The sequence below is a fragment of the Eurosta solidaginis genome, chromosome 4 (assembly GCF_040869045.1).
Source record: "Eurosta solidaginis isolate ZX-2024a chromosome 4, ASM4086904v1, whole genome shotgun sequence".
In the NCBI taxonomy this organism is placed as follows: Eukaryota; Metazoa; Arthropoda; class Insecta; order Diptera; family Tephritidae; genus Eurosta; species Eurosta solidaginis.
The window spans coordinates 154062823-154079417 of NC_090322.1; the positions used below are offsets into that span (position 1 = coordinate 154062823).

General features: G+C 39.6%; 1 protein-coding gene across 2 annotated transcripts in view; it reads right to left on the bottom strand.

Moving 5' to 3' along the window:
* The window catches only part of LOC137250522 (ras-related protein Rap-2a), a 234331-nt gene that overhangs the window by 70055 nt on the left and 147681 nt on the right, over nt 1-16595 (bottom strand). For both annotated transcript variants that reach the window (XM_067783477.1, XM_067783479.1), the window contains exon 4: nt 13760-13991. In XM_067783477.1, coding sequence (XP_067639578.1) covers nt 13760-13991 — 232 coding nt within the window. The remainder of the gene's footprint in view (nt 1-13759; nt 13992-16595) is intronic.

Here is a 16595-nt window from a genome sequence, read left to right on the forward strand (position 1 = left end):
GTCTTTGAAAGGATTATGTATTGAGGATATAGATTGGAACAAATTGTCTGGAAAGAGTCTCTGTAATAATGAGTCATTAAATGAACTAAATAGAATGGGAAATAATAGGCAATTAAATAAAGACGAAAAACTTGAAAAAATAAAAATGAAAAATAAAAATTTTTAAGTTAAACATGTTTATTGAAAACAATATTTACATGAATTAATAATAATACTAAAAGCTAGAAAATAATTAGTTAGATCCTAGGTACTAGTCAGCACACTCTCCAACTATCTAGGGCGTTGATCAGAGAATTAAATAAAAGCGTTGGACCGGTCAAATTTCTATTGAAAGTCGTAAGTAAGACCAACTGAACCTTAATCAGGTTATGCTACGTTATTTTTAAAAAGTTCGCCGGCCCAACGCTTTTAGTTAATTGTCTGATTAACGCCCTAGATAGTTGGAGAGTGTGCTGACTAGTACCTAGGATCTATCTAATTATTTTCTAGCTTTTAGTATTATTATTAATTCATGTAAATATTGTTTTCAATAAAACCGTTTAACTTAAACAATTTTTTTATTATTTTTTTCCTTGTTAGTAGCAGTTGAGTGCGCTGAACACTTTTTACTGTAGAACTAATAAAACAAATTGAGCAATTGAGTAGTAAGTTCTCTCTTCTCAAAATGTCATAGCTGGTCTTATTTGGACTCAATCTTGTCGGGTTCCAAAGCCTTTCGGTTGCAAAAGTCGATGAGCTAAAGGTATGCCTAGACTTTCCTCTATGGCTTCTATAACATTTTTATGAATCCCTTTTTTTAATTTTAATTGTTTTCATTTATTTTTTCCGACATTGGCAGAGGTAAATTTCTTTTAGGTTGTTATGGGACAGCACTATTTTTTATCTACAAACTACCGAAAGTGTGACCACAGGTGGCAATGGATTGTAGACAGTCTTTAGAAGAATGGGCCAACCAATACAACACAACGATGGTGTGGTCTTCATAGAACAGTGGTGTACCTGGAACTGTATTGCTCATGAACTGGCAAAGAGCCCTCTGAACGAACCGAGTTAATTCAGATGAACCAAATTTGTTATCCTCGTACCTCTTACAAACACTGGCTCTTTTTTAAGTATTCGCTGAGAGGGCCAATATCAGATGAGCACTAGAAACTACACGTGAGGTGTCCTGATAATCTTGGCTACGCCGAAATGAGAAATTAAATTGTTTCCTTATTAACCTTAATTGTAATTTCTTAGGACCATTGATTGGGATATAAACGGACACTATCTGATGGGAGTACATAGGAAACGAAAAAGGGCCTACCAAAAAAGGACCCCTGTCTTGATCTAGCTAGGATAAACATGGAATGTCTAAACAGTACTTAAGCTGCTGATTAGCAAAACTTGACTCTGCTAAAATGGATATCGTTCCTCGCGGAAAAGGGGAAAATGCAGACTATCGGGCAGTCTCAATCAAATTATCACTTCCATACACATGGCTCTCAAGTTTAAGAAGTATGAAATCGCTTTCAAATTCTCGAATATCCACACAGGTTAAATGTTAAGCCTAGTTCTGAAACTTTTTTATGATTACACTCTTTTCGTAAAAATTAGTGGTGCGCACTTACATAACTTCGTTCAAATCTTAAACGAGAAAAATCTTCACATGCATTTAAATTAAAAAAAAATTGTGCGGATCGTCGGCGTTTTTCTAGTGAACGAGCTCTGGATCAGAGTCATAAGCATCTTTGTACTGGTTTGGCGATAAAGGTACTCCCGAAGGTTTGGCGAGTTTATCGATGATGATGAACCTTTGCCCGATATTGCTCCGGTGTATTCCATTAAACCTTCAAGGTAATTCAACCCCCTTGGATAGGAGCTTGGGATTACCAGAGCATCGACTGTAAAATCAACAAGAGCCCATGGTAGGAGATGTTATAAATTGCGTTGGCAGCCCCACGAAAAGTTACGATACACAACCCCTTGAGCGCCAGTTGTGCGCTCTTCCCATTGAGCTATCACAACTATATGTAGAACAATACATATATCATTACACCTAAAAGTATGTAAATAATTTTTTTATTTTTAGATTTTCAGTAACCGATTTACATTTTTGGTTTTGTTTTGATCCCAGAAATGTCTACAGGTTTATATCTTCCGATTTTTTAAACTTTTGGGTTTGTTTTTGAAAAATTTTGAGATATAAGACTTATTATTTGCGTATTAAAAATGGTTTAAGTTTTAAACTGAACTTCAAATTACGGCTTAAATATCAAATTTGTTTAAAGTTTTGACCAAACAGTTTTAAAAATCTAAAAACATAAATTGAGAACACTGGTTCAAAGTTTCACAATCGGAACGACCCTTATGTATACTCACATCCATACACTCATCACTATAGAAGCGCAATATGTTGCAAATATTTGTTATTCATATTTCATTGTTCATAAATATTTTGCATAACATGCGTGTTTTAATTGTTGTTGGTATGCATTCACGTTGCTATGCAAAAATTCTTCGCTTTCACATAATTTGCTTTTTAAATCAAATATTTGTGTTAAAAGTAAAAACGGTTATCATAACTCGCATCAGTTTTCATCGCTTTGTATGATTTATGTGCTCTTTTTTAACGCATTCCATATGTAATTTAACAATTTTATGGTCTTTTGATATATGTACATATTTGAAATAAAATAAAGTAAGTGGCCGGTGGAATTGTGTGGTATAATTTTTTATGTGTATATCTGAAGCATAATTTCATAATTTTTTTATACCTTGCTGCACTTGTCCTAGAACCCCTGCGGATAGGTGTTAAGGAATATGTCCTCGGTAGGTATACCGATAAAAAAAGTGTTTATAATACCATATCTAACCAATTCTGAGAGGTGATGAGGAGCAATACGGGCACGAGCATCGCTTGCGTGGCCCTGGCATGGTCAATAAAAACTGTACCACAGGGAGCAGAACAAGCCAGTTGTGACCTAATACAATCTATCGCGCGATGCTTGTATTCAGGTCGTGTATCAGGCTTCGAATCGCGATGGCGTTGGTTTCATATCGAATGTTGGCTTGTTTCTTAATGTAATAAGTTCAATTTTGGTAAAGTTGACAATAAAGCATACTTTATAAAGCTATACTTCTCTTCTCCGCTAAAGTTGGCAATAAAGCATTCTATTCGCAGTAATACGGGTTTTTTCTTTGGAAAGTTGGCGATATAGTTTTCCCCTGGTCCGCTCACAAGGGTATAGTGCCTCTTCACTTATTCTTACCTAAGCATAAATATTGCCAAGACGCCTCTGCGCAAGGTCAAAGAAAAGTTCGATCACAATTCTTAATTGGCCCCCGGAGAATTTGCTACATTTTGATAAGAGTTATCGGTGTTTTCTCAAAAGATATCTACTAGTTATCAAAAAGTTATCAATAAGTCATAAAAATGTATCGATTTTGCATCGAAAAGTAATTGATCTACTATCGGAAAACTATCGAATAATTATTGAAAGACTATCGACTTTTTGTTAACTTTCGATAAGAGTTATCGATTTGTTCTGAAAAGTTGTCGACTCGTTATCAGACTCTTATCGATTTCGTATAAGTTATCAATTTATTATTAGAGTGTTACCAAGGCGTTATTGCTATGTTATCCAGAAGTTATTTATTAGTTATCGAAAAGTTGTCGATTGGTTTTAAAAATGTTTTCGATTTGATATCGAAAAAATAGCAATTTGATTTCGAAAAATTATCCCTTTTTATCGAAGTATAACCAATTTATTAACGGCATCTTCTCTGCAGCGGCCGCCGTGCTGTGGAGTTAACATCCCTGCAGTCAAAAGCCAAAGTAGTCAGCAAACATTCTAGTTCATTGACTAGAATTTTGTGGGTTTATTCATACTAGTCAGCTTTTGAATAGTTCATTGACTATAATTTTGTGGTGTTATTCATACTAGTTAGTGTATGAGTAGTTAATTGACTAGAATTGTGTGGCGTTCATCATACTGGTCAGTTTTAGAATGGTTCATTGACTACAACTTTGTGGTGTTATTAATACTAGTTAGTATTTAAATAATTCATTTGACTAGAATTTCGTCTGTCGGCTCGAGGAAATGCGCGAGTGCTTTCTGTAGCCAATTTGCAATGCATACTTCAGTTGCCAATGCAAGATATCGTCCAAATCAACGGGTACATAAACACAAGCATGACGAGTCAACCCTCACCGTTACCTCAACAGAGGTTAAAGAAGTTATTGAAAAGGCCAAGCCTTCCATATCAATAGTCCCAGACGGAAGACCTATACCGATGCCAAAACACCTTGGTCATGAGGGCATCAGTAGCCTAGGACATTTTTTCTACTTGTCGTTAAAAGCCTATGCCTTTCCAGAATAACAGAGAAAGACCAGAACCCAGCCACTATCTACCGATATTATCCCTTTAGTCAGTAACGAAAACGTTTAAAGCCGTTATGATCCCCTCAATTAAATGAAATTGTTCTGTTATCCAGCCATAAGCATGACTTCCGTAAAGTGCATATCACTACCACCATTCTGAACTCCATTAACACTCATAACAGGACGGCGCTAGTGCAGCTTGGCCTGTTTTTACACAGTCAACCACTACTGGTTCGTTCCTTCTCCGTTAGATAGATAGATAATTTTTTGAGGATTGCACTGCGACCTTTGGTCAGCACCTCATACCATCCGACTTCCATGATGAACCCTAGCAGTTCTCTTGGCTTGAGGGATTTAAATTGGGAATGTTCTGGCCATGGTGAACCCATAAACTTAGTCTTGCGTCTTGAGATTGCGGCACATTCGTGTGTTATTCCGTTACTTTTTAGTTTTCATATATATGTATGTACGTAATTTTATTAAAATTTATTCCAAAGTATAATGTATTGAAGTGATAAATTTTAAAGTTATATACATATGTATATATACATACCTTTTATATATATGAAATATAATGAATAACATAAATTTGAGCTAATTTATCAATTTTCAAGTACTTTTTCAACCCAACTGAGACTAGTATATTAAATAGTAGGATGCTGATGCAAATATCGACTAGTATGTCAACTGTTATTACAATGATGCATAGACTCAGTATTATACCAACGGGTATGTTCATGTCGAATACACTGACTAGTATGTCAATTGGTATGAGTCTGATGGGTATGCTGACTAGTATGACATCTGGTATGATGTTGGTGTATATAATAACTAGTTTGTCAATTGGTATGATGCTGATGCAGAGGCTGGCAATTGATATTTCGTAGGACATCGCCGTGTTAAAAATACCAGTTGCTAATATGGAAAAAAGACACAACTCATACTAGTTGAGATTTTTGGCAAACTAGTATTCTTCGCAGAGTTCGAAGACATGATATACGGGATCACCATTGAAGCACGAGGTAAACACCCGCTTTTAGTGTGTGGAGACTTCAATGCATGGTCATCTGTGTGGGGAAGTAGACGAACCAACGAAAGAGGGAGAGTTCTCCTCGAAAGCCTTACTTCTTTGAGGCTAGAACTCCTAAATGAACCAGGGATATATACCTTCGATACAGGTACCAGACGATCCATTATAGATCTCACCTTCGCTAGCAGCGAAATAGCAAGACGAGCAAAATGGTCCATAAGCAACGTCTACACACACAGCGACCATAAAGCTATTAGCGTAGAGCTGCTCGAAACTCCACGAACGGTAGCAGCAAGACATCGACAAAGTAGGAAATGGAAACAGCACCTTTTCGACCCACAAATATTTGACATTATCTGGAAGGACGCCATAGTACGAGAATCGCATGCGGAAGACCAGTCGGTTCAAATCACTAAGTTGCTATGTATGGCATGTGATGCTGCCATGCCCAGAAGTCGCGGAAAAGCACAGCGCACTCCGGTATATTGGTGGAATGACGAAATTGCGGAAGAGCGTAGAAAATGTCACAAAGCACGAAGAATAGCGCAGAGGGCACGCTCATCACCACGATATGCGAAGCTACACAGCACCTATGTCGCACAAAGAAAGGCACTTAAAAATGCCATAAAAAAGAGCAAGAAGTTATGCTTTAGGGAACTGCTGGATAATGTCGACCTAGATCCTTGGGGATCAGCCTACAGAACTGTGATGGCCAAAGTTAAAGGACCGATATCACAGCAACCTGCGTGCCCGATACTGATGAATATTATTGTCGAAACACTTTTCCCGGCGCAAGATCGCTGGACTTATCCAAGCGAGGATCTAGAAAGTACGGAAATTCCGCAAATTACAGAGCAAGAGGTGCTGGACGCTGCAAAAAGAGTTGCTGATAACAAATCCCCAGGACCCGACGAAGTACCAAACATAGCCCTTAAAGCCGTGATTACAACTAGGGCTACATTATTTACTGATCTTTTTAATGCCTGTATGCAAGAAGGCGTGTTCCCTCGTCCGTGGAAACGACAAAGACTTGTCCTATTGCTGAAACGTGGTAAACAGCCGGACCAACCATCCTCATATAGGCCACTTTGTATGCTGGATTCCCTAGGGAAGATTCTCGAGCGTATAATTAGTGAGCGCCTACAGCTGACTCTAGAAAGACCAGGTGGCTTATCGAATAGTCAATATGGATTTCGCAAATCAAGATCCACCGTAGATGCAATACAAACAGTCGTTAATATAGCTAGAGAAGCTATCTCTGGAGGCCAAAATAAAAGGAAGTTCTGTGCACTGATTATGTTGGACATCAAGAATGCTTTTAACACTGCGAACTGGATGCAGATAATGGCAGCGCTGCAAAGCTTCGGCACTCCAGCTTACTTACGCAGAATTATAGGTAGCTATCTTAAAGACAGAGTACTTCTTTTTGACACGGATCAAGGAGCAAAAGAGTACAAAATCACAGGAGGCGTCCCACAGGGATCTGTTCTCGGTCCAACGCTTTGGAATGTAATGTATGACGGGGTGCTAAAGATTGATCTACCAGAAAACACGCAAATTGTGGGATATGCTGATGATATTGCAGTGGTAGTAGTGGCCAAGAAACTGGACCTGCTTCAAGCATTATGTAATGACGCCGTAGCAAGAATAAAGGAATGGCTGACCAATACAGGACTGGAGTTGGCTAGCCAAAAGACGGAAGTGGTATTAGTAAGCTCCAAACGGTCGGCGAACGAGTTAGTCTTAACTGTCGGGGATCATCAAATCACCTCAAAGGAGTCCTTAAAATACTTAGGAGTGCACATTGACTCTAAGTTAACTTTAAAAGAGCACTTCAGAGCGGTGGGGGAGAAAATTACCAAAGTTAATGGATCACTTATGCGAATAATGCCTAACATTGGTGGTCCGAGCGAAGCTATACGTCAGCTATTGTCCACAGTAACCAGCTCAATAATAATATACGCAGCACCAGTGTGGTATGGATCTAAACAGACCCATAAAAAATATATATTAGCAGCGTTCCGACTTGCTTCTTTAAGAATAGCAAGTGCTTATCGGACGGTGTCCGACTAGGCGATCCTGGTTCTAACCCGGAAAATCCCAGTGGACTTACTGGCAAGCGAAATGGCCGATCTGTATAACACCAATATCGAGCGATCATCTGAAGAAGACAAGAAAAGAGCAAGGACACAAACAATAGCTAAGTGGCAAGAACGGTGGGAGGCCTCGAGTAAAGGGCGTTGGACTTTCACACTAGTTTGGAACGTAGCTCAATGGAATGTGCGGAAGCACGGCGAACTGAACTACCATCTCACGCAGATAATGAGTGGACATGGCGGTTTCAAAGAGTATTTATGGAAGCGTAGGATAGAGAAAGATCATCATTGCCCAATGTGTACCACAGAGTTAGAAAACGCAGAACACGTTATGTTCTACTGCCCCCGTTTCCACGAAGAAAGACTCACCTTGCATGGAGTCTTTGGGGAGGAACCTACCACGAGAAATTTAGTTTCACATATGTGCAACAGGAAAGAATGCTGGACTGCAGTGAGCAAAATGGCATTTATAGTAATGACACGCCTGACGGATGCTGAGAGGGAGCGCAGAGAAATGCGCATGCGAAGCAGTGGCGATTAAATGGACACTCAGAGCAAACTAGTTGGTTTGACTGCAGGGATGCTTCGCCTACCGTACCGAAGGTTCTGGGTTCAAGTCCCGGTCAAAGCAACAACTAAAAATTAAGAAAAAAGTTATTCAATAAAAAAAATTTCCTAAGCGCGGTCGCCCCTCGGCTGTGGTTGGGCAAACACTCCGAGTGTATATCTGTCATGAAAAGCCATAATATGGCCTAGCCGGCGCAGCCGCTGCGTTTTAATTCACTGCACTATGTTGATGTCTGCGTATAGCTCGTACAGATCATCATTAAATCTTCTTCGGTACTCGCCATTGCCAATGCGTAGAGGTCCATAAATATTTCGAAGAACTTTTCTCTCGAACACTCCAAAAGCCGCTTCATCTGCTGTTGTCATGGTCCATGCTTATGCCCCAAATAGCAGGACGGGTACGATAACTGACTTGTAGAGTATGATTTTCGTTCGCCGAGAGATAACTTTACTTTTCAATTGCCTACCTAGTCGAAAGTAGCATTTATTGGCAAGATTGATTCTTCGCTGCATTTCAGTGCTGATGTTGTTGCTAGTGTTGATGCTGGTTCCCAAATAAACGAAGTCTTTTACTATTTCGAAATTATAGCTGCCAACAATAGCGTGTTTGCCAAGGCGCGTATGCGCTGACTCTTTGCTCGATGACAGCAGGTACTTCGCTTTGTCCTCATTCATCATCAAACCCATCTTTACTGCTTCTTTTTCCAGTTTGGAGTAAGCAGAACTAACAGCGCGGATGCTTAGGCCGATGATATCAATGTCATCAGCATATGCCAGTATTTTCACGCTTTTATAGTAGATTGTTCCAGTGCGGTTTAGCTAGTATAATTTTTTCCAGCATCAAATTAAAGAAATCGCACGATAGGGGGTCACCCTGTCTGAAACCTCGTTTAGTTTCGAACGGCTCGGAGAGGTCCTCCCAATTCTGACTGAGCTCATGGTATTGCTCAACGTCATTTTGCACAGCCGTATAAGTTTTACGGGGAAACCAAATTCAGACATTGCGGCATATAGGCAGCTCCTTCTCGTGCTGTCGAAGGCGGCTTTAAAGTCGATGAAGAGGTGATGTGTGTCGATTCTTTTTTCACGGATTTTTTCCAAGATTTGGCGCATTGTAAAAATCTGGTCGATGGTAGATTTACCAGGTCTGAAGCCGCACTAATAAGGTCCAATCAGCCGGTTCACGGTGGGCTTAAATCTTTCGCACAATACACTTGAAAGGACCTTATATGCGATATTAAGAAGGGTGTTTCCACGAGATTTGGTGCATTTTGCAGTATCCCCTTCTTGTGGACTGGGCAAAGAACACTTAGATTCCAACCGTCGGGCATGCACTTGTCCTCCCATATTTTGCTAAGAAGCTGCTGCATGCGCCTTACCAACTCCTCGCCGCCGTACTTGAATAGCTCCGCAGGCAATCCATCAGCGCCCACGGCCTTGTTGTTACCTTGATAACAAATCGGTATTAATAATAAATGTATAACTTTTCGATAAATAATCGACAAATTTACGATATTAAATCGATAAATAAAAGCCGATAAATTGTTGATAAAAGATGTATAGCTAATTTTAAATGTTGCTGTTGTTGTCGATATTGATAATCCTTTGCCGAACATAGTTACGGTAACACGCAACATTAATGAACAATGAATTTTCTAGCCCATACCATCTTCCGAAACCCCTATACCTCTTCGAAAACCCATCTTTAACAAACCATTAACTTGTCCCATGTCCCGATAACTCATCGATGACAAACTTTAAACATCTCGAAAACCAACTGAAAATACGCCGTCCGCTTTCGGTGCCTGCTTCAGTTTTAACTTCGTCTCCTTTCCCTTTGTTTATTTCCGTCCTTCCTTGGCACACAATTACTGAGCCCTTATTCGGTGGGGGTTTGCGGAATCACCAATTAACTCTGGATTGATTAAGCTCTGACTCTGCATTCGACAAAACCCACACCATAGTTATCTTGCAGGCAATTTCGATTGTATTTTTGTAATATACAATAATATAAAATAACAAAAAATGTTATACTCATTCACTTCACTTGAATTTGAAATAAAAATTTCCGTTTGTAAATTGGTTACACATCAGTTGCAAAACGTTTTTGTTTATATATTAAATGGGTATGGGCGTTGAAAACATAAAAGTTTGACAGAAATGTAATTTTAAAAAATAATAGCAAGCACACATACATGCACACATATACAACTACCACATACTATGTACATATGTTGGTTTTTGCAAACCACAAATGATTGAAATTAAAATTTAATAAAAATGTATGCAGCAGATAAAGAACGAACCTGTATAGTGTACACAGCTACCAGCCAACCAACCATAATGTGGCAAGCGCAACAATGTTCAAAGGAATGAACCCAACAAAAACTATAATAGAAACAAAAGCAATTACTACACTAAGAATTGGTTGTGTTTTATGAGTAATGACGGCTTTGACATTGCACAATATAATCTCGAATGAACACAACACGCATTTCTTTTAGCGACCACAGAGACCACATTAAATGCAGAACAAAATCTTGCATACTCTTATACACGAATATATCTTAACGGTAAATGGAAAATGCTTTTTGAAAAATTCTGTAAACATTTATGAATGTTTTAGATTATGGAAATGGTTACCCAGTGGAAATGGAAGCGCAATTTGTTCATATAAGCGACATCATTTTCATTTTGGTTCTTTCAACGGAGTGCAGACCTCTCATTCAATCTATAACCACAGATGGGATCGTTAAGAATACCATCGAGTTGAACTAGGTTTATGTTTCAGTGAAGTTCCTTTAAGTAATTTTAGGTTGAGCTGACCGGCCCATGAGGACCTCACCATAACTGAATAAGTCCATAGTGTTACCAGCAATTTTTTTCAAAACCCTTTCAAAAACCAGGAAATATTATAGGATCACATCGCTCTCTTCGCAAATACGAAAATTTTCTAGGGTGTTTGCTGCTTCTAGATCTGATAGCTGTGTCTCCTCCGATAATAATCTTAACCTGGTGGACGCAGGACACGAGCACAGTACGTGCCCTATCGCTTCTTCCTGCAACCATCGCTTTCTACATCTGCTTGTACTGCATGCGTCCTATTTAGGCGCATGTGGCGTCAGAGGGTGTTCAGTCAGAATGCCTATAAAGAGTCTACAGCCCCCTTTCTTTAGTGATACAAGTAACTTTGTTAGTCTAAGGTTCTAAGATCTTCACATAATCTTCGACACTTTGCAGCCCCGAACTCGGCATCCCACTTTTTATGATTTGTCGATCATGGACAACTCTCGTCTTCTTTTAATCATGCCCAATCTTATTAGGTCATCTACGGTACAAGCTTGGAAGGATATGCCCTGTTTACCACCCACTTTTTGATTACAGATCCTTATAGTTCATTACAAGATTATCCCTAGCCTTCTGCACTAAATATCAGGACTTTTTTTTCGAGATTGTTTGCTACTTGTGAAATTTATAAGGGATACCGAGTTATTTGATTCCGGACTATTGAGGGCCAGTTGGCAATTTGTTGCGATTGCAGCTTTTCGAAGTGCAGTCAATTTTTTTATTTGTTTTTTTTATAGATACGAATGTTATCTGCCAAGAAATGAAGATCATCGACGTCTTGGTCGAACCACCGCATCAAATCTGGTTTATTTTTATATGACCACTCCAGAAGATGACGCTTACACGCTGTTCACATTTCTTGAATGGATGTTAGTCTTTGTTTTCACGGGAATTTCAAACAGCCTATTGAGATTTGATATAGATAAATCATACCAGAAAAGAAAACTCAATTCTCTTTCTCCACTTCCTGACAACCTTTGCATAGGAAGCCTGCTGGTATACGCCATAAGTATCGGTGTATTAGCACAGTGCCGGCGGTATGTTCTTTCACTGCAGTTAGAAGAGGACGTTTGGTCCTTGCTCACCCATCCATAGCCATAAGGACCCTGAGGTCCCAGAATCATCAGGGTAGGTACACAGCACTGCCATAGCCTTCATAATGCATTCGTAATTTCCTCAAGGATATACGAAGAGATTTGCATACCTTTTGCTTTCAATTGCTGCCCTCGTTATGGCATAAACCTCCGACTGGACGACATTGAAAGAGTCAAAAAACTCAGTCAGAGTAGCAGACCTGCAAATACTAGGAGTATATCACATCCTCATTTCCCCTTTTCATTCTTGAAGAATATGAGTTGATTTTAATGGCCCTAAGCCCTCTTTCTATTCCTGTATCTGGAAGTAAAAAATTGGCGTAATATAATGCGCGCTAGTCGATAGGTTAGTTTGAATGCCGTTAAATCGTCCTGCCATGTTATCTCGTATAGGCTTATCATTTCGTGCCCGTGGTCGGCTGATTTCCACATATTGGTTTCTCTCAATCTAATATCTTCTTTCGCTGCCAAACCTCGCATCAATACAATCAGTGCAACATTTTAAACGGGACACTTAACTTTTCTTGAAGTGCACTGCTCACTGCGCCTGATATTCCCAGTCATACAAGCGTTTGCGCTTTCCCAAACTTATGTTAAGCTCTTTTTGTCAGCACGTCAGTATTCGTTAAATGACTGTGTTGTTTAACTCACGGATGACGTACGCTTATGCGAGGCTTGTGTTCGGCACAGCGATAGCAGCACTCTTTGCTATTGCACTTAGATCGCGGTAGGTGCAGACTATGGACTAAAATTTTGACCTTTTTGGCTTCCTCGTTTTTCAGCAGCTCGTATTATTGAGTAAGTTCCAGCTGCTCCGCGATCGTCCATAATTCGCTACGCTTTATATTCTCCATCTTCCACGCGAAGGCCATCATAGATTTATTCAAGGTGGCCGTCGATCCGATGTTGATGGTTAAGCGTTTGTGCGGAGGGGGCTGGCCTTTTGTCGGCTGTGCTGTTCACGGTAGCGCAGGAAGCGAAATACTCTGCACATATACTGGAAAATCTGTCCACGGATTGATATGATGTTTCCGTACCAGCGGAGCGCCTTATCGTATAGCAGTTCAGATATAGTCCGGAAGATCGTTATACGTTTATGCCCAAACATTCGTCGAGCTCTTATACTCCATAAGGAAACTCATGCAACTAATTGTTTCCTGAAAAATTTACCTCCCAACGGCTTACCGTTTTTAGCAACAAAGCATCGCTCATTTCATCATTTCTTGATGGTATATGTTGTCTCTCTCTCTCTCACATTTAACGTGGATACAGGGCATTGATTTCGCTGTAACTGTTCGTGGTTTGGCTGCCAACCATCGTCTTAGTTGATTTATCTTTTGAAGTTCTTCAGTAAATTGTAAAATGCACAGCTGTTGTTGCTGTTGTTTTAACAATCATCTGCAAAAATTCGTACTTGCTCGGGCGCCATATTGCAAAAGTAGCCTGTACTGAAAAAATGGGTTGCACACTTACCCAATCGCCAATGGTGTAGCCTCCATCTCTTTTTTATCTCTTGTAGCTGTTCTGCGTGAGCTTTAAGAAGGGATACGAAAGCTGTTACAACAGCAATAACTGTGAATAAGGATGATGGTTAATCTTAATTTGTTTATAATAGTGATTATTTCCAACGAGAACCAATGAACCATATTTTCTAAAAACGTTTTTCCTACGTTTCCACACTTACTCGCATAAGTTGAAAATATAAATGTACCTTGTAGTAATACAAATTTTTTTTGAAAAATAAGCATAAAAAAAACTCACCTCATAAGAGCCAGCTGTATCCAAAATGTCCAGCGTCAGGCTAACGCCGGCAATTGAAAAGTTTCCTTGATGCATTTCCTCGATGGTTCTTTTGTATTTCGTAGTAAATGTGTTGTATAGAAATTGTGTGATTATTGAGGTTTTACCAACTTTAGCCGCACCCATAACAACAATTTTGTGACGTGCGTTTGCTGGTCCAATGGCGTCATCTACGGCATTGTTGCGACCAACTCTAGACAAATAAAACAAGAATACAAAATAAAAATTTTAAATAGAAAAATATTAATATATTGTAATGGCTACAACAAGAATGAAGAAAAATACATAAATCATATACAAAATGACATACTCAGTTACAAAACTAATGAAACGGTGTTGGATATGTGGCAGATTGGTTGTAGAAACTCAGAATGCGTAGGCGTTTGAGTATAAGCAAGTATCTCGTTGTTAAACTTTGATGAAGTTTGTATGATAAAACACATACTTGTTATTTAAACTGTCGCTTTGTATGTATGTATATGCAATTGAAGAATTGCGTTAGTATATGAATCTGTACCTGCGAAGGGATTCGTTATAGGCGCGCAATGATTTATTATTTTAAATGTGAAAATTTTCTAATTAAATTGTGGTGAAATGATTTATGTAGGTTGAACAAGTTTTGTGGCTTCTTCGTAACAAATTTCAGCGAAAAGAGGACGTGTAACAATAAATAAATAGTAAATGTGTACAAAAGTAGAAGTCTTGGAGCTTAAGGTGGGATTAAGCTTGATGTGCAATTAAAGTTGTTACGAAAGTAATTTTGCTGTATGCACCTTGTAGCTCTGAATCTGCCACCAACAGCCGAGACTCTGGTGACTCCGAACTCCTCATGTATCTAGGGGGTGGGAGGGCGGTGTGGCCTACAAGGTCGCATGTGATCATAACAAATCGTGCACGAGATGGTCGGGCTTGGTACCGGAATGTACCGGATCTGCATCCGGCAAAGGACCGTCAACTCGATAACACACCCCATGGCCTTCCGCGAGTATTCTTATCGCTACAGCAACAACAACCGCTTTGAAAAGGTTTTCTATAGCAGCTTGCAATTATTGGCGTAGGCTGACGACATTGGTATCGTGGGCCTGAACTCTTGCGCCTCACGTTTTGCCCTATCTAAACTGAAAAAACAAGCGGAAAAGATGGGTTTGATGGTGAATTAGGACAAAATGAAGTGCCTGCTGTCATCAGGCAAAGAGTCAGCATATTTGCGCCTTGGCAGCTACGCCATTATTGGCAGCCATAATTTTGGAAATAGTAAACAACTTTGTCTATTTGAGAACCAGCATTAACACAGGGAAGAATATCAGGTTTGATATCTAGCGAAGAATCACTCTGGCTAATAAATACTACTTTAAAGTAGGGAGACAATTGGAAAGTAAATCTTGGCTAACGAAAATCGTGGTTTACAAGTCAGTTGTCGTAAGTGTCCTCCTATATGGTGCAGAAGCATGGACCATGACAACATCAGAAGGGTGTTCACAAAAATTTTTGTTCAAAAAATTTACGTGTGGTTGACGGGGTGTACCGAAGAAAATTTAATACGCAGACATCAACATAGCAAATTAAAGCGCAACGACTAGGCCATATTATACGAATGAAAGATAATGCTCATTCCGTTCTAATCGTTTCGTCGGGGTGGTCGCGCAGTGTCATCCTCGGCTCAACTGCAATTCTCAGGCTTTTTTTGTTGAGCTGAAAATTTAATAGGCCTCAAGGTTGGCCTTGTGTTTCCTCATGGCGGTTTGGCGGAGATAGGAGATGCAATGCTTCCCTGACTTGGAGCTAGGGCCATTTTGTTCACTCCTAATAGGAATTAGTGCTCCGCCTTCCACATCGTATGTCATGGGTTCACACCCCGGGAAACGCAACATCAAAATTTTAGAAATAAGGTTTTTCAATTAGAAGACAATTTTTCTAAGCGGGGTCGCCCCAAAGCAGTGTTTGGCAAGAGCTCCGGATGTATTTCTGTAATGAAAAGCTCTCAATGAAAACTCGTCTGCCTTGCAAATGCCGTTCGGAGTCGGCATAAAACATGTACGTCCCGTTCGGCCAATTTGTAGGGAAAATCAATAGGAGCACGACGCAAAACTTTACACCTAAATTATTAAATCTTACAGTTTATATCACATTCCTAATTGTTCTAATAAAAAGCGTGTTAAATTTTGGTGGTATAATTAAGAACATTTAGGACCTCCTATTCTTGCTATCCCAATGTAACACGTTTTATTAGAACAATTAGGACTGTGATATAAACTGTAAGATTTAATAATTTAGGTGTAAAGTTTGAATGTTAACAAGTAAGGAAGTCTAAGTTCGGGAGTAACCGAACATTACATACTCAGCTGAGAGCTTTGGAGACAAAATAAGGGAAAATCACCATTTAGCAAAATGAATCTAGGGTAACCCTGGAATTGTTATGGTACCTGTGAAAAGGGTGCTATGAAACGTTTGAGTATCGTTCAGAAGGTCTTGTGAGATGCCTCCTGTAGCTGCCGCGTGTGCACTGGCTTGTTCCCGGAGCTTCAGCCTGGGGCGGGGTAGTTCAAACAGCTACAGGACCAAGATACCTTCTCCCTATTCTACAGTCCTAACAAGAAATATTTATACTTGCACACTAAACGTAAAGAAAACTATCACCTGAATCTTACTTCTACAAGCGTACTTACGTGTTCAACCCTTATCACCTTGCAGCACATATATAGGTTTCGGCTGCTCTAAACCCACCCTACCTTGGCCTTTAAGATGGTTATAAGGCCCCATTAGACCACCCCCCACTTCCTTCGATCAGACCAAACTA